At 41.1% G+C, this 22,422-nt stretch overlaps 1 protein-coding gene across 1 annotated transcript in view; it reads right to left on the reverse strand.

The window, feature by feature from the left end:
• Positions 1–22,422, reverse strand: part of Ccny (cyclin Y) — a 127,856-nt gene that overhangs the window by 23,549 nt on the left and 81,885 nt on the right. The window contains exons 4-8 of the mRNA NM_001191833.1: positions 19,918–20,018; positions 16,297–16,332; positions 10,300–10,357; positions 10,089–10,208; positions 2,637–2,803 (exon numbers count right to left, since the gene is read on the reverse strand). Of these exons, the coding sequence (NP_001178762.1) occupies positions 2,637–2,803; positions 10,089–10,208; positions 10,300–10,357; positions 16,297–16,332; positions 19,918–20,018 (482 nt within the window). The remainder of the gene's footprint in view (positions 1–2,636; positions 2,804–10,088; positions 10,209–10,299; positions 10,358–16,296; positions 16,333–19,917; positions 20,019–22,422) is intronic.

Genomic DNA, 22,422 nt, shown 5'->3' on the forward strand with positions numbered 1-22,422 from the left:
GAAACAATGCAAATAACTTACGTCACTAGGTTATAATCATATATAAAATTATGAACTGATGGAGGAAAGAAATCAGCTATACCAACCTATTAATAGATTTAGTTTATTCTATAACCTTTAGAGAATCCTATCTTTTGTTGATTTTTTTTTGAGACAGGGTCCAGGCTGCCCCGGAATGTAGCATCCTCCTGCACTTCTGAGTGCTGCGATTACAGGTGTGTGGCACCACAGCTGAGTCTTCTCCTGCGCTGGGCAACTGAGTGCTAACGAGGTGAAGAAGTTAGAAGTGATACTATTAAAGTCCAGAAAGGAGCGCTGTGCACAATATCACTTTGTATGGATGCTTTTTCTGTTACAGATAATTTAAGAAAAGATTAAGGAGCAAAGAAATTCAAAAGAAAATTTAATTCAATGAGAAGAGGGACAATATAAAACCCCAGATTCCGAGAACATGGACAATGGTGGCACTCAGGGTCTAGCCCACATTTGCCATTTTAAAATGGGGTTAATCACAAAATATGACAAGGGAAACCTGTCCATGTCCATTCTCTCAGTTAAATCTTGGTATCTGGCTGGCCTGAAAGTCAGGGATCCCCTGTATCAGTCTCTATGTGCTGGGGTTAAAGGTGTGTGCCATCACACTTAATGAAAAAATTTTAGCATCACCTCATGGTGGACAGATAAAATTTTCCAAAAATTTTTAGGGATGGACAAACCAAGCTAAATGTGTGAAGAGTTCTGTGGTCATGGTGGATCACTACACAAAGCATTCTTTTCACTGATGCCCTACTAGGAAGAATTCCATGGTCTTGGGTCTTTTGCTTGGGGCTGGGACAGGACAAACTTGCACACCACAGACCTCCACATGTGTCACTGGTTTCTCTCTGAGAATACATAGGTTTCTCAGCAAATGCATAAATAGCCTATTCAGAGCAAGAACTCTGGCTCTCAGAACAAAAGGAGGGGTCATCACACCAGAGTGTCAACAGGCTGTTCACTAAGTCAGGAGAGGAGTAGGCCTAATGCAGGCCTGTGGTTTCCAGAGGCAGGGGAAGGGCACCAGAGGTTTATGAAGAAGGGTACATTCTATTTTCTTCGAAGGGACTTTTCATATCTGCTCTGGCCTTGGACTTTGTCTGGATCCTCCTGTCTCCACCTCCAAGCATTGGCAATCGCACAACACACTTGGTTATAGTCTGTGCTCCGGAACCAAGTGGTCACGGCACTTTCCCCTTTCCTTAGAAACTGGCACAAAGCCATCATCCATCAGAGGCTATTATGATCTGATGAGAACTAGCGTGTGGCTTACTTGGCAATCAGTCAGCTTGTCACCAACAGGGTTCAAAGAAGGGACAGAAACGAGTCTAAAAAACCATTATTTTTCTTTTGACAAAATATAGAACACACAGAACTTTTGTATGCGTTCTATATTTTGCATGAATACTAATATTACATGTAATATAATGCTTTCAAAAAACTAGTTTTTTTTAAGAAAACCCTTACTTGAAAAAAAAATTCCAACCTCATTATAATAGATAATTGCTTATGGTACTGAAGATCCAACAACAACAACAACAACAATAACAACAAAAACCCCCATATTTAGTGTGTGCTAATCAAAATAATCCCCCCTCTCTCTCTTTTGCAACTACTGGGGGCCAAACCAAGAACCTCAGATATGTCCAGGCACATCTCTGAGTTCTACCTCCAAACGGCAATCAGTTCTTTACACTAAATTCCAGCTGAAGGAATTTTGGTCAGATTTTGTAGGATTTTGTATAGAAATGACTTGAATCCTGATAGACAGATAGATAGATAGATAATCATTTAAAACTACAATGTTATGTACGTTTAGACAATTTTGGCTTTACCTGTTCCCGAGAGAAGAAATATAAATCTTGGCTATATCATTTACTAGCCGATGTGCCTCTAGTCTGATGGGCAACTCTCCCATACAGGTTGCATAAAGATTCTCGCTCTAGGGATATTGGATCAAGAATGTGGTGTGACTAGTATATAGCTGGTAACTAACCTCCTTCCTCAGGGAGGTTAGCTGAAGAGCTAAGCCAAGCAAAGAGCACCAGAACTGACAATAAGGCATAAAAGACTCCTGCTGGCTGAGAGGGTTGTGCTTCTATGACTTAGCCTTCCCTTCTCATTTCCCTGACATCTGTGTATAAGCCCTCAGCCAATAATTCTCACAGAATCTGAGGTCTGGTCCAGCTGGGACATCATCTCATAACCCTGGGAGCTGGGTGGACAGCTGTCCTCATGTGGAGGCTCCTCCACGGGGCTTGCAGAGAGAATGGTGGGACGATGCTTGTGCAAACCCAGCCCCAGAATACAGGACTGACAACTTGTCAAAGCATGGAATGTGTCCTCTGACCAAATGAAAACACTGCAAATACCAATCCCCAAAGAAATATTTACCTGCAGCAGAGTTTCAGCAAATGCTTTCTGAAACCAGAAACTATTGCCAGCACCTGCTCCTGACCACAGAAACGAGAAATACAATTCACTGCATTTCCATAGCCAGGATCCCTGCTGGACTGGCTTCAAACATTCAGCTAAATTCACTCACTTTTTACCACCCGAAATAGGGATGGTACCCTGTCACTCAGTCCCAAAACACTTACATGTCCTCCACTGTGATGTCTTTCAGGATCTGGCAGTAGTCCACATTCCACACAGCCTGGTCATCCCACACCTTAGAGGCCAGCAGGATAGCTCCTAGAACAATGCGCTTCCAATTGGCTGGACAAATGTCAATCTCTGCATATGTCAAGAGCCTTTCAAGGTATACCTGAGGAGACATGAGGAAACCAGTGCTGAGCTTTCAGCTGTCTCCTCCGCCAAGTACACTCAACAGTCTTTTAACCAGGAGATACCCGGACACATTTATTTCTTTATATGAACAATCTGATATAATCAGTAAAAAAAAAAAAAAAAAAGTCTTGAAATGATGTCATTTATAAGAGCAATGGTAAAGGTACTGACAAAACCAAGCACACTAAACATAAATAAGGAAATTTGTTGAGTACATTTAGAATATATAACCTGATATTATTTTTTTTACCTGTTTTTCTCCTTTTATTGAAAATAGATTCTTTTTCTCACATAATGTATTTTGACTACAGTTTTCCTTCCCTCTCCTCGCAGTTTCTATTTACTATCATTCCACTCAGATCCACTCCTTTGCTATCCCTCATTAGGAAACAAACAGGCTACTAATAATAAAATAAAATATGGTAGCTAAAACAAAAACTAACAGAGCCAGCAGAATTAGACAAAACGAATAGAAGGAAAGGTGCCCAGGAGAAGGCACAAGAAACAGAACCACCCATTCGCACAATCAAGAACCAATAATCCTATGAGAACAATGATCTGGAGGCCATACATGCACCAGAACACACTAATTCTTAAAGTGCTTGAGGCCAATGAATATGCTCAGAGAAAGAGTTGAGGTCACTCACACACTGTAACAGTGAAAATGTAGCTCGCCTTGTCAATACTGAGACTGGTGTAAATCCCAACACTTTCTCACAAAGAAAGTCCAGGCCACGAACCTAAGCAATTCTTTCTTAATCAGTAAAGTGTGCCATTCGGGATCTTGGCCAGTGCTCAAGAAGCCGTTGACCTACACAGTACTTATTTTTAAAAAACCATTGTTGTATATGTAGATATGTGAGGATATGTGCCACGCTACATAGGTGGAAGCCAGAGAACAGTTTTATGGAGCCAGCCCTCTCCTTTAATTTCTGTGAGCTCTGAGGATGGAGCACAGGTCTCCGGCTTGTGTGGCACGGGGCCATCTTGTCGTCTGTTACAGAGCTTTTTGTCTGTTTGTTGCTAAAGACAGGGGCTTACTATGTGCCTCACAGAGATCCTCCTGAGCTTCACTGTAATTTTAGCTCACATGTGGCTGCTGATACGGTCATTGCTGTAGTAGAGCACACCTGTCACAGCACTGTTGCCCAATCATTTCTAACTGTATCTGCAGTACTAGGCACGCTCACGTTCAGTAACCATCGTTACCCATCAATATGTATCTTTTTCTACTGTCCCCAAGTGAAACTCTATATATCTCTCTAAACAATTTCTTTCTCTTCCAGCCCCCACAATTCCTCCTTTTGCCAATTCCTACAAGCACTAGTGTATATTTTTGTCTCTATGAACAGGTATCTTATGAGTATTTTATATCAGTGCATCATACAATATTGACCTTCTTGGGCCTAGTTTATTTCACTCAGTATCATGCATCTCTAGGACAAAACAGAGAACTGGAATAAGGGAGGGGCCCAAGAATCAATGGGGGTGTCCTCAGCTACGACTCACAGCATAGGGGTTATGGAACGCCAAGAGGCCTCTTCCTGTAGCCAGGCAGGATCCCCAACAGAACGGATGGTAGGGGCACCAATCTACCTACAAAACTTTTGACCCAACATTTTTCTTTTCTTTTCTACAAACGATCAAGCATAGACTGTGGGAATAGCCAACCAATAAGCAGCCCAACTTGAGACTCATCCTATGGGCAAGCACCAACTCCTTACACTATTAGGGATGTGCTTGCAGACAGGAATCCAACAAGGCTGTCCTCTGAGAAGCTCTACCCAGCAGCTGACTCAGACAGATGCAGACACCCACAGCCAAACAGTAGATGAAGCTTGGGTACTCTTATGAAAGAACAGGAAAAAGAATTGCCACCCAGAAGGGGACAGCAACTCCACAGGAAGCCCAACAGAGGACAGAAATTTCCTAAAGAAAGAAAACCCGCACCAGATATAGTACTGGGGGCTCACAAGAGAGGCTTCAATTTTGGCAAGTCTTAGAGAATCAGGACAGTAGCATGGGTTTACAGAGATGTACTAGGTGAAGTGAAAGGTAGGACATCAGGCAGCACCATAGACTTAATGACAACAGACAACAGAAAGTGGGCAGGTTAATGAGAGCATTTACCCACCAATCAGTGTCTACATGCAGATCCCACTGGATGCACTATGCTGACCCTGAGCCTCCAATCAGGGTCAGAGAGGGGCTTAGGAAGCACCAAGGACTAGAAGTCGCATTTGGAAGTACTGCGGTTTAACTGGGCCCACAGAGGAACCAGGGGAGCACAAAGCCCTGCCTGCCCGGGGCACAGATTCCTTCCAGCTTATACTTGGGCCAAAAATAAACCCAGGGTTCTGGCTCCACACCCACTCCTGCAACACCCTGAGAAAGCTGTACTCCCAGGAGCTCTGATACAACAAGATCTCAGAAGCTTGGTCAGACCAGGATTTTAGGATCCCAGAGACAGCTTGACTCCAAAGAGCTCTGACACACTCAGCATGTCAGGATCCTGGGATCTCAGAATCACAGGATCACAGATAGCTGGACGCTGAGAAGTTCTGACACAACCAGGATCATAGGAAAGACAGGTTCCAGTCAGAGACAGCAAAGGCAGGTAGCACTAGAGATAACCAGACAGCTAGAGGCAAGCTGCAAAATATAAGCAACAGAAACCAAGGCCACTTGGCATCATCAGAACTGAGTTCTTCCACCACACCAAGTCCTGGAAACCCCATCACACTGAAAAAGCAAGATTGTGATTTAAGATCACATCTCATGATGATAATAGAGGACTTTAGGAAGGACGTAAATAAATTCCTTAAAGAAATACAGGAGATCAGAGGTAAACAGGTAGAAGCCTTTAAAGAGGAAACACAAAAATCCCTTAAAGAATTACAGGAAAACACAACCAAACAGGTGAAGGAATTGAACAAAACGAACAGGATCTAAAAATGGAAATAGAAACAATAAAGAAATCACAGAGAAAGACAACCCTGGAGATAGAAAACCTAGGAGAGATATCAGGAGTCATAGATGAAAGCATCACTAACCGAATACAAGACATAAAAGAAAGACTTTCGGGTGCAGAAGTTACCACAGAAAACATTGAAACAACAGACAAAGAAATTGAAAATTACAAAAAGTTCCTGACCCAAAACATCCAGAAAATCCAGGACACAATGGAAAGACCAAAGTTAAGCATAATAAGTATAGAAGAGCGTGAAGATTGCAAAATTAAAGGGCCAGTAAATATCTTCAACAAAATAATATGAGAAAAGGTCCCTAACCCATGAACATAAGAAGTCTACAGAACTTCAAATAGGCGGGACCAGAAAAGAAACTCCTTCCATTACATAATAATCAAAACACAAAATGTACAAAACAAAGAAAGAATGTTAAAAGCAGTAAGGGCAAAAGGTCAAGTAGCAGACCTACCAGAATTACACCAGACTTCTCACTAGAGACTCTGAAAAAGTCAGAAGATCCTGGGCAGATGTCTAAGAGAACGCAAACGCTAGCTACTATATCCAGAAAAACTCTCAATTACCATAGATGGAGAAACCAAGATATTGTATGACAAACAAATTTACACAATGTCTTTCTACAAATCCAGTCCTACAAAGGATAACAGATACAAAACTCCAAAACAAGGAGGGAAAATCCACTAAGAAAAAGCAAGAAAGTAATCTTGTTTCAACAAACCCAAAATAAGAAAGCCACACAAAAATGATTCCAATAACAGAAAAAGGAAGCAACAATCGCTATTCCCTAATATCTCTAAACATCGATGGACTCAATTCCCCAATTAAAAGACATAGACTAACCGACTGCATATGTAAAGAGGACCCAGCATTTTGCTGCATACAGGAAGCACACTCAGAGACAAAGACAGACACTACCTCAGAGAAGAAGGATGGAAAAAAATTTTTTTCCAAGTAAATGATCCCAAGAAAGAAGCTGGAATAGCCTTTCTAATATCAAATAAACTTGATTTTCAACCAAAAGTTATCAAAAAAGATAAGATGAACACTTCATACTCAGCAAAGGAAAAATTTACCAAGATGAACTCTCAATTCTGAAAATCTATGCTCCAAATACAAGGGCACCCACATTCATCAAAGAAACTTAACTAAAGCTCAAAGTACACATTGCACCTCACACAATAATGGTGGGAGATTTCAACATCCCACTCTTATCAACAGACAGATCATTGAAACAGAAACTAAACAGAGACATAGTGAGCCAAATGGGTTTAACAAATATCTATAGAACATTTCATCCTAAAAGAAAAGAATATACCTTCTTCTCAGCACCTCATGATATCTTCTCCAAAACTGACCATATAATTAATTGGTCACAAAACAGGCCTCAACAGATACAAGAATACTGAAATAATCCCATGCATCCTATCAGATCACCACAGACTAAGGCTGGTCTTCAACAACCACAAAAACAACAGAAAGCCCACACATACATGGAAGCTAAACAACACTTTCTTGACAACGTGGTAAAGGAAGAAATAAAGAAAGAAATTAAAGACTTCTTAGAATTTAATGAAAATGAAGGCACAACATACCAAAACCTATGGGACACAATGAAAGCAGTACTAAGAGGAAAACTCCTATCTCTGAGTGCCTCCAAAAAGAATCTGGAGAGAGCATACATTAGCAGTTTGACAGCACAAAGAAGCTCTTGAACAAAAAGCAAATACACCCCAGAGTAGACTTCAGGTAATACTCAAACTCAGAGTGAAATCAACCAAGTAGAAACAAAAAGGACCACAGAAAGAATCAACACAACCAGGAGCTGGTTCCTTCAGAAAAATCAACAAGAAAGTTAAACCCTTAGCCAGACTAACCAGAGGTCAGAGACAGTGTCAAAATTAACAAAATCAGAAGTGAAAAGGGAGACATAACAGAAACTGAGGAAATTCAAACCATCATAAGATCCTACTACAAAAGCCTATACTCAACAAAACTCGTAAATCTGGAGGAAATAGATAATTTTTTAGACAGATACCAGGTACCAAAGTTAAATCAGGATCAGATAAACTATCCGAACACTCCCATAACCCCTAAAGAAATAGAAGCGTCATTAAATGTCTCCCAACTAAAAAGAGCCCAGGACCAGATGGGTTTAATGCAGAATTCTATCAGATCTTCAAAGAAGACTTAATAACAATACTGTCCAAACTATCCCACAAAATAGAAACAGAAGGAACACTACCAAGTTTGTTCTTTGAAGCCACAATTACACTTTTACCTAAACCACACAAAGCCTCTACAGAAAAAGAGAATTTCAGATCAATTTAGCTCACGAATATTGATAAAAAAAAATAAAATTCTAGGAAATAGAATCCAAGAACACATCAAAATGATCATTCATCATGATCATCAAGGCTTCATGAAGGGATGTAGGGATGGGTCAGTATATTGAAATCCATCAATGTAATCCACTATATAAACAAACTCAAAGGAAAAAAAAACCCACATGATCATCTCATTAGATACTGAGAATGCATTTAACAAAATTCAACGCCCCTTCATGGTAAAAGTCTTGGAAAGATCGGGAATTCAAGGCCCATGCCTAAACAGCAAAAGCAATATACAGCAAACCAGCAGCCAACGTCAAGCGAAATGAATAGAAACTTGAAGCAATCCCACTAAAATCAGGGACTAGAGATGGCTCCCTACTTATTCAATATTGAACTTGAAGTGTTAGCCAGAACAATTAGACAACAAAAGGAGGTCAAAGGGATACAAATTGGAAAGGAAGAAGTCAAAATATCACTATTTGCAGATGATGTGATAGTATTCTTTGGTGACCTCATGGTACTTTATTTTAGAACAAATCTGAAAGTTTTGAGTTTCTTACAGTGAAAATAGAAACATTGGTTTTATTTGGCTTGCAGTTTCTATTGAAAACTGAGTGAGTAACCTTTAACTAAGACTCCAATCAGGAAGTTTGGTTCTGTCTGCTCTTTCAACACCAGAAAACACATCCCTGCATTTCTAAGTAGCAAAGAATAGCTACTAAGAAAACCTCAAGCATGACGACGGTACAACCACACACATACAAACTTCTTAGTTTTGTAATCAGAGCAACACTATTTTTTGTTATTAAGAGTCTATGCAGCCCTGGAGAATGTACCAATCTGTGGTGTATATAGTAAAGAGTGAACACAGCAGGCCCAAGGTTTGTCCTTAGAAGGGGACTGCTTCTATGGTAGGCTCAGGTGACATGAGGGGACTGGGAACAGGGTGAGGACAGAAGGAGAAAAATAAGTATTGAGATTATTGACTCACGATATTGATATTTTTATGTCATGAACAGAAATGTCAGTTAAACTCACTAATCTATATTAAAGTATATATTAGTATTTATATTAATAACTCAAAGTTTTCTCACAGCATAAATTTTACCATTAATCTCAATTGTCTTCCAACTTTTCAGCCCTTCTTTTCCAGAAACTATCAACCCTGCTGCTGCTCCATTTTTGTTTTGTAAGACAAATTCCTGTTAGGAAACAGAATGTATGCATTCCCAGTTTGATCTTAGAACCTATGGGTCAGTAAGGATTATCTGAACACGTCTCACTTTGTAGCCAGCAGAAGTGAGGACCCACAAACTAACACACGACTGAGCAAATGGCTTACTGTTGCATTACCCCAGGCTGGTAAAGCCTAGTATGGGGAGATGTAGCACCAAGCCTTCCAGATCTGAGCTTTCTGTTCCCCAGGAACTCGGCAGCCAGAGTCTGTCTGTAGGCATGCCCAGTCATAGGCAATGCTTACTTCTCATGTGAGCGTTTGAGCTACATAATGGTCAGGGATAATGAGGTTACACTCTTAAACCTAGTTCCCAAAAAGCTGATCTAGACAGTCCATGAGGTTTTAAAATGGACATTCTATACTGTTATCTAAAACAAACCAGAGGCTAGTCATAATCACACTTCTTATATCTAGGCCAAGGATGTGTATACTTCGTTGACACTTTCTATCTTGGAATGCTGTCATTAAGACTGTTGTGGGAAGTGAACAAAAGGCAACCAGATATTGGCTGAGGATGCTCTTGGTTCATACTACCCTGCATCAGCCCTGCTGGGCGCATCTGCATTGAAAACATCAGTGCTTTGAGTGGGGCTTCACAGATGATTTTAGAAGGGGACCGTGAAATACACTCCACACTCTCACAGAAGACACTGAAACTTTCACAAGTTTCCCCAGGTCATGTGCTGAGTTTCTGCCGCTCACACTCACCAGGGTGACAATGGCACATTCAGCTGTCAGCTGAGCAGCACTGAACAGTGTCCGAACGAACCGGTAAATCTGCTTCTGCTCTGGGTTGTGTTTGTCATAATCTGGTGGCACTTCGGATTTCTAGGAAAAAAGAAGTTTTCAGATGACTGCCACCTAACAGAAGCCAGAGACACTAACTAAACCATCCCATGAAACATAAGGAGGCGATTACCGAAAGAGGGTGGAGGTTTTCATCAAAAATATCTAAGAGCATCCTTCCATCTGGGTCCCTGGGAAGGAAAGCAACAGAAACTGGAGTTTACTTTCTTCAGAATAAATGCCACTTAAAATGAAATAAAACACATTTCAGTTCAACTGTAGTTTAAGAGACAGAAAGTGCTAAATTTGGGAGACATTGCTGGTTCTCAAGTACAGTATTAATCCATTTTTGTTGAAGAATCCACAAAGATTAAAAGTGTAGATTTTAATTTCCAACACTCTCCTCTTCATTTCTCAGCTTAACTAAATACAGAGAAATGGTTTTCGCCTTGACAGCGTCATACAGGTGTCAATTATCTTCTTCTTGTTCATTCCTCTTCCACATGTCTTCTCTCCAACTCTGCCCGCTTCTCAGTAAGGCTGACTGCCTTGGTCAGTTCTTTACTTCATGTGGTCCACAGCTTTCACAATTTTTTGCCTTCCCTCTTAATATCCTCTATGGCTTTTTAAATGAACCAAACCTAAAATGATCTAATTCTATCAATTTCTTTTCTGATAGTATATGGTGACTGATGTTGGGAAAGGGGGCGTGCGGCAGGCGACAGAAATCAGTCTTAAACTGTCACAACACACACTGCTAACTCAAACAACACAGCAATTCTGAGAGATTTCTAGCGACCCCCATCTGTGGTGATTCACATGACTGCACTTCAGCTTTTGGTGTGAACACACAGTATGCCAGTATGCACACTTCAGCTTGCATGCCAAATGACGCCAAGGATACTGCCCAAAATCCCCCAGCTGGGACTTTCGACTCCTGGATATTATGAACCAGTGTTTCTTACTATACAAAGATATCTGACTTTGTAGAATCATAATGGTCTAATTATGAAAAATAAATATTTTGGTATTTTCCTATTGTCATTTCTCATTATGGAAGCATCAAATTAACACCTCTGAATTATACTGTGTTACAATACCTGATTGTTAAAAACGCAGTTTGGGTTGCTGACTTGAGTTTCATAAACTATTACTCCGTAAATTTGGTATGGGAAAGAAAAGAATTTCCAGCAACTTCTGAAATGGCCCTACACATACTTCTGCCACTTTGTATTGGATATGTATGTGAAGCGGCATCCTCAACATTAAAAATTATAAAAATATCAAAAATGCTAAAGGTCTGTGTCCCGCAGTATCAAATATTCAGCTAAGATTCCTTTATGTAAACATAGATAAGCGCATCCATCTCACTAACACGCAAACGTGTTTTCTTCTTTAATAAATGGTATAATTAGGCTTTGTACTGCAGTAACCTCACAGCAGCATATGTTTGGTTTGTATATGTTTAGAAACTCAGGACCATTCAGTACACAGGCTGCCAGCCATGGCTCGACATGTAGGAAATAGGGTTGTGGTCTCAGGTTCCCACACTGCTTTGGGCTACTGGGTTGTAGCCCCACACAGCACCTTGGACTAGTTTCTGATCTCATAGTGCCTTCAACTTTTGCTTTACACATTGCTTTGGGCTATTGGCCTATGGCCCACACAGTGCTTTGGATCACGGCTGGCAAGCAACTTATATAGACAGAACCTTGAGCTGTTGGCTTCAGATATATTAGTTCTTTGAGCTGTTGGTTTCTGGTGCACAAAGTGCTTGGAGCTGCTAGCTTTTCATCTGTATAATGCTTTTGGCTACTGACCACTCAGAACCTTAGGCTACTGGCTTCTTCTGGTCCACACAGTACCTTGAATTGCTAGCTTCTAGTCTTCTGGTCTACACAGAATTACGGGATGCTAACTGATGCTTTACACAACAGTTTGGGCTTTGGGCCTCTGACCTACAAAATGCTTTGAGATGTTGGATTCTAGTCTATTTGGTGCTTTGGGTTGCTGGCCTCTGGTCAAGAGCCTTGAAGTTTTGGTCTCTATAGAGAGCATGTTACCTGATCAGTGACAGATCTACTTACATTCAACTGTTTAATATAATTTGAGTTTTGTCTATAAATTTCATTTAAAAGCCACAATGATAAACAAGTCCTATTTTGCCTTTCTACTAAAGTGATAAAACACTAAACCTACTTTGGAGAGAAAAGGGATCTTTGGCTTGTAAGTCCTTATCATAGATGATCACTAAGAGAAGTTGAGGCAGAAATTCAGAGCAGGAACCTCAAGCCAGGAGCTGAAGACAGTTTAATGTATTTTATACAACCTAGGACTACCTGCCCAAGGGTGGAAATGGCCACAGTGAGATAGGACCTCCTAAATCAATACTCAATCAGAAAATGCCCCCATAGACTTCCTATAGGCTACTCTGATGGAGACATTTTCTCATTTGAGGTTTTTGTCTTAGTAGATGATTCTAGTTTATGTTAAGCTGACCAAACAAGCAAAGAAACAAAAAACCTCCCAGTGGTTTGTGGGTAGTATCACATAATTTCCAGTTTGTGTATAAAGTTTAGGTTCAGCCTGAGACACCAGGCTTACTGACCTAATCCTAAATATACATATATACACATACATATTATATATTATAAATATAATATCATATTAAACACTCCAATTACTGCTTTATAAAGTTAACATCTCTATAAAACAGCCCAGCGTCCATTCCAGCATTGAGCATAGGAACTGACCAAAAGTTCTGAGGATTTCTACTTGTGCCCTGTGCCTTTCATAAGAGCCTAGCAGCAAGGGCATAAACAAACACAATCGAAAGAAAGGCTCTTTCTTACTCTGTAGCAAAATTTCCTCTTGTGTGCACCTGGCTCCAGTGTCTCTGACCATGTCCCAGCCACTAGGAGTCAGCAGATCCCTTCAATTTCCCTGTGGCAAGCCACTCGAAAACCTGGTCAGCACAAAACTTACTTTTGACCATCTAAAGTGCTGTTAATTTTTTTGTAGTGAATGGAAACTTTGAAAACCATCTAGGATACCAGAGAAACATTTGCCACAAGTAATTTAGGAAAACAGATTAAGAGTATAACTGAAGAGAGCAGGGAATGTAGGTTAGTAGGCAGCATCTGCCTGGTATGAATGAAGCCAGAGATCTGAGCCACAGTATGGCAAAAGTCAGGTGTGACGGTGTACCCCTCTAATGTCAGTACCTGAGAGTGGCTCTAGGCTAAAGATCATTCTTGATAACACAGTAAGCTTGAGGCCAGCCCGGGATACATAAGATTCATCTCAGAGGTGGAAGGGATGGGGCAGAGACAGTGAGGAAGAACAGAAAATAAACAAAGAAAAAAGATTAAGAATTAAGCTAAGATGACTGAGAAAATTTAATGAATCCCTTGAGAGTTAGGCTTGTTTCCTTCCCCATCCATACCAAACTATGTGTCTCAGGTGAACAGTACTAGATCATCTAGCTGTAAGATAAATGGCTAGCCCTACAGGGCTGTTTGTAGGCTGTTCACAACAACATCTGAAGACAAGTCACTTGCTCTGCACCCCCCAGGGAGTCTTAGGCTTCCATCTGCAGATCAGACTAACTCTATACTTTCTCCACTTCCACTCACCTTTGGCCCAGTTTATTAACATTCATCTACAAGAGCAGTGGTATCAAAACATATGGGTGGCAGACTGGCTCAACTCCAAATTTCTCAAATGACTAGCTGTACAGTCTTAAGGCATTACTGAACCTCTCTGTGATATGAATCCCATAGGCTCATATGTTTAAACGCTCAGTTACTAAGGAGAGGCATTATTTGATAGGAATAAGGAAGTGTGGAGGAAGTGTGTAACTGGGGGTGGGTTTAGGGCTTTGAATGCTCAAGCTAGACCCAGTGCCTCTTTTTCTTCCTGCTGTCTGCCAATCCTGACATAGACCTCTCTGCTACATCTCTAGCACCACGGCTTCCTGTGTGCTGCCACACTGCTTGCCCTACTGACCACGGACTAAACTGCTGAATGTGAGCAAGCGCAGTTACAAGTCTTTTTTTAAGTGTTGCCATGGTCATGGGGTCTCTTCACAGCAAGAGAACACTGATTAAGAGACTCTCTGGGCCTCAATTTCCTTATCTGTAAAATGCAGATAATCAAAGTAGCGCTTTCTGTTATTGCAACTGAGGACTCATGCAAAGGCTGACAGAAGTCTGAGCAGGCACTTAATGCTGTGTGCCATCATTTATAGCTAACTTGACTTTGGGATGGACTTCACTGGCAGAGGGAAGGCTCAATATCCATAGATCCTTGGCCCAATTCTCAGCACCAAAACAAGAAAAGAACCAAGAAATCTCTTTAAGCATGCTAATTAAAAGCTGGTTTAAGGGCTGGAGGGATGGCTCAGCAGTTAAGAGCACTGATGACTCTTCCAGAGGTCCTGAGTTCAACTGCCAGCAACCACATGGTGGCTCACAACCATCTGTAATGGGATCTGATGCCCTCTTCTGGTGTGTCACATACATAAAAGAGTGAGGAACTTAAAAAAAAAAAAGTTGGTTTAAAAGCACATCTGAGTCTCACTACAGGTCTTACATGTAACTCTGGCATCAGTGTTTTTAAAGTTTAAAAGTGTACCACAGAAATGACAGGACAATGCTTGCATTACTACTGTTATCCTAGCTCAGATACCAAAGATGCAAAATTGTAATTCTTATATGTAAAACTCTCAGAAGCCACAATGCACACAATCACAATTACAGCTGGAACAGTCCACTGCAGTGAACACCTTCCAGGGGCTTGCTATCCTCAGATGGCTGCTTCTCTAGAATGCTGCTCCCCAGAAGCTGCCATCTGTATCGCACCACATGCCTAACATCATTCAGCTCACGGTAAACAGCCTGAGTTGTTACAGAGGCCACTAGTAGACGGCTAGCTTGCTGTTTGGAGGCCCTTCCCATTCTCAAACTAGTTCTGCATATAACAGTGTCTATAAACCATCACATTAATCACTAAAATGCGACAGTGGTGAAACAGTATTTGTGATGAAAATTAAGAGTGTGTTTTGTAAAAGTCCAATAAAAGGAAAGCAGTGAAAAGTTTGGTACGGATGTGGTCAAAACTGAAAGACTCTACTCTCAGTGCGCTGCAGATACCGTTCAGAGTTCTTAATATTGGGTTAAACATGTTTGAAAAAGAGGATACAGCTTAATGCCCCAGATCTGAAGCAAAAGTTATGGTGCTGAATTAAATTAGCAAATAAAAGAATTATCAACCTTTTCTTCCTTTAAAAAATGTTCTTATTTTTTTTTTTCATTGTTTCTGGCATGTCTCTATGTGTGTGTGTGCACGTGAGTGCAAGCAGCTCTGCCGAAGTGGTGGCATCAGATGCACTTTGAGCTGCCGTTTTGAGGTTGTGAGCTGCCTGATAGGGGTATTGGAACCAAATTCAGGTTCTCTGCAAGAGCAGAGTCCACTCTTAACTACTCAAGAGTTCTTTCAGGCCCACATTTCCCCCTCTTTTTAAAACTGTGCCTCCCTCTGAGATCGTCTGATTGGAGGTCAGAGGAGGTATCACACTCCTTGGAGTTGGAATTATAGTCATTTCTAAGGGGCACATATAGGTGCTAGGAGCCGTTTATATACTGTGACAGGGCTCTTATTTAACTCACCTCTATAAAGCTACCTTAAATACTTATTACTGCGTTTAAGGTAGGTTTAAAAAAATCCAGTTTTACCTCACTTTTCAAACTGATAGAACCACTGCAAGATGTACTTTATTAGGGAGAGCCTCTACCTTGCTTTGCTTTACATGTAAAAATTTCCACAACTGAATTCAACCTAAATCTAACAATTTATAAAACATGGAATGCTTAGTTAAATTGCACGGAGAGTAAACAACGAAGAAGAATTCGAGCCTTCTCAGGAAGTCTGCTCCTGCTATACCACCACGTGGCTGCTGCCCGGGTCCAGAGAGGGCTCAGCTTTTACCCAGCACTCTGCCTGGTGCATTAACCTTTACCCCGTGCCCTGTGAAGACGTGTGCTAGGAACTATAAATGCAGAGAATACACAGGAAGAACATAGTAAGACAGTATATGATACGCTTAGAACAGAATTAAGTGACCACATACCTGTTTTTGATGTGGTAATATATCGCAAGAGCTACACTGTAAAATAAAACACAGGAATTCAGTGTTCCATAAACACACTCATCATGTCATGTACTAGGCACTATGGGTAAATACATTTAATTATGAGCCACACAGTTCACGGGAAAAGCCCCCCTTCCTCCAGTGCTGACAAGATTATACTCCATACTCGGGAGCCCTGGTAGTCAAGCCCAGGACTTTAGATTATTGCTGGAAATACAGATAACCGGGGGAGGGGGACTACAGCTTTTCTATCAGATTTTAAGCTTTCCTCACTTTTAAAATGCAGGTACTATATAAAAATACTACAAATAAAACTTACTTAGGAGCCTCCAATTCATGGCCTACTCGGTTAGCAAATCATTAGTTGCTTTCCTATCTACCAGAAAGAGAAACCGAGCTGCACAAACAGTGGGTGGTATTCCTCTCACACCTCACAGTGCTATCCAGCACTGCCACTCACCCCAAAATGGCACTGTGACTTACCCAAAGCACTGTCTGAAAACTGTCTAAAATTCTCAAATATATGAATGTAACAAACATTCATTCTCCTCAAATTTCTTTTCTAATATAAAATACATTATACTTACCACACGAATTTTGGAAAGTTTAGAAAGCATAAAAACAACTCTGAGGTAAGATGTAGTTCAGTGGAAAAGTGCTTGCCTAGCATGTGTATGGCCTTGTATTTGATTCCTGGTACAGGGGGAAATAACTTTAAAGCATTCTTTTTAACCAAGAATGAACACTTGTGATCCCATCACTTGGGAAGCAGGAGAATTGAGTTTGAGGTGAGTATGGGTACAAAGAAAGAGTATGTCACTAAATAAAATACACACACAGACACAGACACAGACACAGACACAGACACAGACACACACACACACACACGCACGCACACGCATACACGCATACACCACAAAACAAAACAAAACAAAACAAACAACAACAATCAAAAAAAACCCACAGAAAATCAAAAACCAATCTTTGGCCCCCAAAAAACTACTATCAGTTTGAGATAGTCAGTTATTATTTTTACTTATATGTGTGTGAACAAAGAAGCTGGCATCCTATGCTTAGACAGCCATGTTGTTGCTTTTTTTTTTTAACTTTTAGGAAATATTGATAATAAACACGATTTTTAAAAGCTACTAGCTATATTTCATAATTTGACTTTTGACTAGTTACTGAATCATTCTCTGTGGCTAAATATTTAAACTGTATGTACTATTTGGTAATTAATTCACACCACAGTAAACAGGCTTACACATATCTGTGCAACTTGTGGTTATCTTACGTTTACGGGAGAGCATCCTATCTATACTGGGATGACTTGGTAGGCGGGGGTCCCAACACAGACTGCAGGTGTCTTTGTGCTCCCATCGTGTCCTTTCAGGGCAGAATCACTGACACTCACCTTGAACGTTTTGATAAAACCTCTTCCTTCTGAATAGACAAATGGCATAGTTTTCATCATGATCAAGTATACTAACTACTTTTAAATTATCTTCTTTAATTAATAATTGTCTAAAATTCTTTCTACTCTTTTTGTCTTACTTCAAATATAAAAAAGATGCCTCAAAGTTATTTTCTTTGCCTCTAAAAACAGACCACTGGTAGGATTTCAATGTGCTCTGGTTCCTAGAGAATAATAGCATTCTATAGACTGCCAGAGGTCAGGATGACAGGAGTGACAGCAGAGACTAAAGCCAGCTCTCAGACATCTGAGAATGTGTGTACTGCGTCTCCTGAGACTGAAGCAGAACAGACCCTAGCACGGGACCAAGAGGCAAGTAACCAGTCTTTCCTCCTAAATCGCTAAGGATCTGAGCTGATGAGGGGCGTATGCTAAGATAAAATGGATTCCGAGTTAAGGTAATACTGTTTTCAGAGACTCTTCCCATACATTCATAGCCTTACCACAGTCCCTATATTCTAAATCAGATATTTCAGGTTCAAACAGCAGATCAGAATTTCTGACGAGTACATGGTTTGTGCCCTTTTCTTCTACCTGATACTCTGGAAATACTCCATCCTTCTCTCTCATCTCTGGTTTGCTACTGGGAAGAAGCGTCAATGAAACCTGGTAGCTTGAGCAGCTGCCAAGAACTACACAGCACAGACACCAGACTTTTCACTTTTATCTACAAGCTCTCTGTACTGTCCATTTTCTAGCGGTGAGCTCCATCCTCAGAAGTGAGTGGGTTTAGTGAGGTCATTCACATAATTATCCTATGTACTATGTATAATGCATCTCTTCCCAGTTTCCCTAGGTGTATGCTCACGGGCCATCATCCCATGCTGGGGCAACGGGGCAAAGGAACCTTATGTGATCGAAGTGGCCTCCGATTCCCCATTACAGAACTAAGACACTGACCATGGAAGTTAGTTATAGTCCTCGATGCCTAGACTGAGTCAGTGACTGTCACATACAATCCTACACAGTGCCTCTAACTGAGTAAACTTTGCCCATGAAAACAAAAGTTTATAGGTGGTAATTTTAGTACTTCATGTGCTAAAATGAGTTGTTATTAGATGTGAACTTTCTTAAGGAAACAGAGATAAAATATCTAAGACTTTCATGCAAGCTGTAAAGTTCTCTGAAACCCCTTCCAAGGGTTGATGTTGCTGTCACTGTGTTGATGGAACAGGACTGTAAAGGAAAACCAGTGTTCTTTCCTTTTTTAAACAAGGAAAGAGAGTATACACACACACACACACACACACACACACACACACACACACACACACACACACACACACACACGTGTGACCCAAAGCCTCCCTCCATCTTTGTCCTCTAAGTCTATTTTAAGACAAGGCTCTGAGGCCCTGGTTAGACCATCCTACACTAGGCATTAATTAGCTCAAATCCCCATCTGAGACTGGAGGGAAAGGTCTCATTTCATTCACTATACAGTTGACACTATGTAGGATAGCTTCAGTCATAACAGAAAGGGCAAAATTGCCTATGTATATACACAAACCAATGGTCAAATTTTAGGTGATCAATGTTTAAAATAAGGTGAAATGCTAATCTCTCAATATTTACAATACACATGTCTGAATATTCTAAATAATACATCACTTCTAATAAACAATCTCCAAGTATCAGTGACCCTCACATTCAATAAACAGCTTGGCACCAGTGACGTTGAGAAGTCTGGACACTCAGGCCATTCAGTGAACACATCTGGAGACACAGCTCAGAGGTTACCAGCACAGGCTACTCCTACAGACGGCCCAGGGTTCAATTCCAAGCAATCACGTGGCAGCTCACAACACTCTGTAACTCCAGTCCCAGAGGGTCCTAGGCACTCTTCTGGCCTCCAGGGCACATAATGCACAAACATAGATACAAGCAAAATACCCACAATACACAAAACAAAAACACCTTGAAAAAATATCTTGTCAGACATTGTGGCCCATGCTTTTAAGCCCAGAACTTGGGAGGCAGAGGAAGGAAAATCTCTGTTAAGTTCAAGGCTAGCCTGGTCTATAGGTAGTTCCAGGACAGTCAAAACTAGAGAGACTTGTCTTAAAGCAACGCCACAAAAACAAACAGCCCCCCAAATTCAAAAACAAAGAAGTCTGCACACCCACCATTTGATGGTGTACTTGAGGTTTGGCTGGCTGACTGTGCTGTCGTCTAGAAAGATGGTGGAGCAGGAACTGTATTTCCTTGATGTCTGCCCTGGAGGATGCTAGAAAAAAAGATGATAATAGTTACACAAGACTTAAAGTTCCACCAAATGGTCCTTGCCAGCTAGTTTTTGTGAATTGGATAAAACCTGGAGTCATTAGAGGGAAGGAACCCCAATTGAGGAGGGGCCTCTACCAGACAGGTCTATGGGAATGTGTGTGGGCATTTTCTTGGTTAGTGGTCAATGTGGGAAGATCCAGCAAACTGTGAATAGTGTTACCCCTGAGCTGATGGTCCTGGGTGCTATAAGAAAGCACACTAAGTAAGCCATGAGGAGCGAGTCTATAAGTAGTGTTTCTTCATGGCTTCTGGTTCCTACAAATAGACTATGATTGGGATATTTAAGCAAGCTGAAAAAACCCTTTCCTCCCTAAATTGGTATTTAACACATCTATAGAAACCCTAACCAAGACATTACATTCCCCTTTTTTCTGAGATCAGACAGAAAGGAAACACGTTTTATCAAGAGCTCTGCCACACTTGCTAACAGAGCAGAACACTGGGCCACACTGGAATCTGTTTTGATCTCCATGCTAAGACGTTATCACCCCTAGTCCCCACCATCTTTATGGGGATCACGGAAAGCCTGTAGCATGCAGTGGACTAAGGCGGCATCTTAGTTCTATGCATTAAAATCAAGTTGAGAATCCACTGTACCTATTTCTCAAACCTTGATCAATTAAAATCCTCTTGGCTAATATGTTTAAATTCATACAACTTTATAAATGGAGGTATTCCTCTGTGAAGACTCACTCACTCTGAAGCAGAAGACTGGGCTTTGCAGGGATGACCTTTAGGCAACAGGTGCTCTTATGATTGTCATTTTTAGTAACTGCACAAGTTCAAGTTCTATCTAGAACTTGAGCTAGGAAACAGCTTCTGATAGGCAACATGAACTAACTAACATGACGGCTAACTGAATGCTAAGGGGACATTTGTCAAGTGTTTGGGAAACAGGGTTAGTAGACTTCCATCTGGGTAATTCTGGGTTAGAATGAAAAAAAAATCAAAGCACGCAAACAAACCTCCTTACTGCCTGACATTATTCTGACAGGGGGTGGCACTTTCAGAAACAAAACCCAAACACATCACAGATTCACCTGCCTTATTTGTCTACTTTCAGCAAAACTCCTGAGATACAAAGTAGCTGACCTAAGGCCCAGATGTCTGCTCGCCATGGTCACATCTGCTTCCTATCTGAGGGTTTCCTCGGGAGTGTAGAAACTATAAGCATCTTCAGCAACCTGAGAAAGACATGAAAAATGCAAAACCCACAAGCTTCTCTTGCGAATACTCACTGCTCAGTATTTTAGGTGTCTGATTCCTTAAAACAGGACAAGAAGGCAGCACCAGTGGCGTACTGTGGAGTACTCTGTAAGCAGCGGGCAGGCCAGAGGCACCAGCCTTGGGCCACCAGGAGATGCTATGGGGCCACCAGGCTCAGACTCACTACTAGGTGCTCGTGTGTGGAAGGAACATGGAGAGAGCAAGTCAAGGTCAGTGTAGGATTTCAACATTAAGTTTATCCTGGCATTTCAGTAATCTACATTCTCCTTTCTATATCTTGGGATGCCATTAAAAGTAATTATCTCATAATAATAGCACTGAAATCATGTAATATTAAGAAATATAAGAAATGAAGGAAACTATGCTTATGACATCTGCATGCTTCAGGTGCAAAAATCTAGTGCCTCCACGGAATCAACAGATTCTGACATAAAAATCCACAATGAGTTACCATTCTAATAGGTATTTTAGAGATATGTTACAATATTAGTAATTCAAACAAAGCAAAAAGACAACAGTATTTTACTTCTAGATGTTGCGGGGCTTCAAATCTTTCTTTAGATAACTCCCTGAATATGAAACTGTGATACACAAAGTGCCAACAACTGGAGCTGTGGGGCAGTATGCTGCACTGCAGCAAAGAATGCAGCCTTAACCGCACTTCATCTATTGTTCAGTCTGTGAGAAGAACATACACCACATATGCAAACCAAGGGGTCAAAGCCAGCTTAGTCTCTCACCAAGGCATCAGTCCTGGCCTGGAGGTAGCCCAGCTCTGAATCATTACATCCTAAAACCAAAACTTAGGGCTGAAACCCTTTCTAAGTTAATATTCCACTCCCAAACCACAGTTTTCTATAACTCGTCCCCCTACCCTCAAATTCCAGCTTCAGTGTCTCATCACTGTAGGTACAACTGGCCTCAAGCCACTGACTGAAGTTCTAAGAGTGTAAGCTGTCTTTGGCCTAAACCCTTATGGCACTAGGATGCTGAAAGCAGAAACCTACTAGGAGAGCCTGAGCTGGAGACTGAACTGAGCTCTTCCTTTAAGAGCACAGCAGGAGGCTAGGAATACCAAGGACCAACACCTAACCACAGTGCCACAACATGGACAGCTC

The sequence above is a fragment of the Rattus norvegicus genome, chromosome 17, assembly GCF_036323735.1.
Source record: "Rattus norvegicus strain BN/NHsdMcwi chromosome 17, GRCr8, whole genome shotgun sequence".
NCBI lineage: Eukaryota > Metazoa > Chordata > Mammalia > Rodentia > Muridae > Rattus > Rattus norvegicus.